This window comes from Penaeus monodon, chromosome 19 (assembly GCF_015228065.2).
Source record: "Penaeus monodon isolate SGIC_2016 chromosome 19, NSTDA_Pmon_1, whole genome shotgun sequence".
NCBI classification, from domain to species: Eukaryota; Metazoa; Arthropoda; class Malacostraca; order Decapoda; family Penaeidae; genus Penaeus; species Penaeus monodon.
Window position 1 is genome coordinate 40,065,005 of NC_051404.1, and position 1,820 is coordinate 40,066,824.

General features: G+C 33.8%; 1 protein-coding gene across 1 annotated transcript in view; it reads right to left on the bottom strand.

Annotated features, from left to right (window-relative positions):
* LOC119585234 (intraflagellar transport protein 88 homolog) overlaps nucleotides 1-1,820 on the bottom strand; it is a gene marked incomplete in the record, with an annotated part of 19,357 nt that overhangs the window by 4,032 nt on the left and 13,505 nt on the right. The window contains 3 exon segments of the mRNA XM_037933894.1: nucleotides 716-902; nucleotides 1,149-1,335; nucleotides 1,503-1,660. Of these exon segments, the coding sequence (XP_037789822.1) occupies nucleotides 716-902; nucleotides 1,149-1,335; nucleotides 1,503-1,660 (532 nt within the window).

The window sequence follows — 1,820 nt, forward strand, 5'->3', positions numbered from 1 at the left end:
CTTGGCATCTTTGGGTTAATCTAAAAAAAACTATTCCTCACTCTATGTAAAATTTTCTGAGAATGAGGAATGACTATGAAATAATCAGATTTAATCTCCACTAAAGGAAGCACAAAGGCACAAATTGACATATATATATTTAAATTTGAGACTTCACTCTGACCATTCATGTGCTCTTAAGACCCTCAAATACTGCAAAGACCATGCACTCTATGATTATTTAGTGCATTACTTTTGTCACCCTTTTGAGATAAACATTTAGAACTCAAAACAAACAAACAATGACAAAAATATGACTCATACTCACTGGTGTATACTGTATAATTCTTTCCATGTAGAGCATGCCTTCATATTATAGAAGCATTTCTGATTCTCTCTGTACTGTGCTACTCTGAATTAACATGAATGTTTTTATTTGTGTAATAAAGAGATGAGTTCTCCATGTTGGTCTTTTACCCAGGTTTTGTGGCCCAAAAACTGCAGGTCATTTTCACTTATGTCCCTATGTATAATGATCCATTCAATTCATATATATTTATATAGAACTAACACAAAAACAGTTTCATGATTAAAACAACAGTAAACATGGTAATGAAAATCCTTGTAAAATTATACATTTGCTCCCACTATACACCGTTTATAGCAATGATAAACATATAAAAGTCAGTGAAAAGAATCTCCACAAAACTTATGCTTTTTACCCTGCAGTTCTTACCAAGATTGTATAGAGCTTCCACACATGATGCATCTATGTCCAAAGCAGCTATGTAGTGCTCACGAGCTTTCTCATAATCTTTCCTCTTGAAGCAGCAGTTCCCTAAATTCACAAGGGCAGAATCATTGTAGCCATTGGAATCCCTTGCCATGAGGGCATATTTTTCAGCCAAGTCAATTTCATTTTGCTGTGGAAAAAGTATCAGTTGAAAATATTTTGGTATTGAACACTCTATAGATATACATTAGATTCATCATTCATTTCTGAAAACTAACTAAATACTCATTATGCTAACATGAACACAGTCAACTAACCAGTAATATAAATGTTTCTATTTCAAAATATAAAGATATCACCAGTATCTGATGTCCACCCCTAAGACATATTCAATATAAACTGCTTTATTAAACTATGCAATCATCCAAAACCTTACCAAGAAATACAAGAAGGAAAGATTTGTAGCAGCTGTGCTGGCTACTTTTGTTTCTTTCTTCTCAAACATTTTGAGTGTCTCTACAGCATCTTTAAAGTTCTTTTGCCTCAAAAACATGACAGCTTTGTTGATTTCCAGATCATTTGCAAGGTCTGCATACTGGGAATTCTTGATTGCATCTACACACCTGGAAGAAATAGCTTAGTAAGTTTAAAAGCAGCTATACATATATATGCACAGGAGATTAAACCCACCTGGACATGTACTCATGCACATACTCATCCACTCACACACCCACATTCAGATAGATATTATCTTCAATATACACAGGAAAACCATGTCAAATGAAATTACCAATTGTAACCTTCACTGAAGGTATTCTCAATGACAGGTGAAATGAGCTTTGCAGCTGTAAGTATCGAACGTTCAGCCTCTTGCTTCATCTGCCTTTCCATCTTTCGAAGAGGATCATTGCGGATGACCTCAAGAATCAGGTTGGACTGAGTATCTTCCTAGTGGATAAAATGTAGGTGAAAATATTAAAATGTGTGATATAAACTTTTTGCTTAATGAAGCTTAATGAAGAATAATAATGTAACTAATAAATACTGCATATTAATTGGTGTACTATGGTGTCATAGATTGACATATTTTCCAAAAACTCTTTCAAAA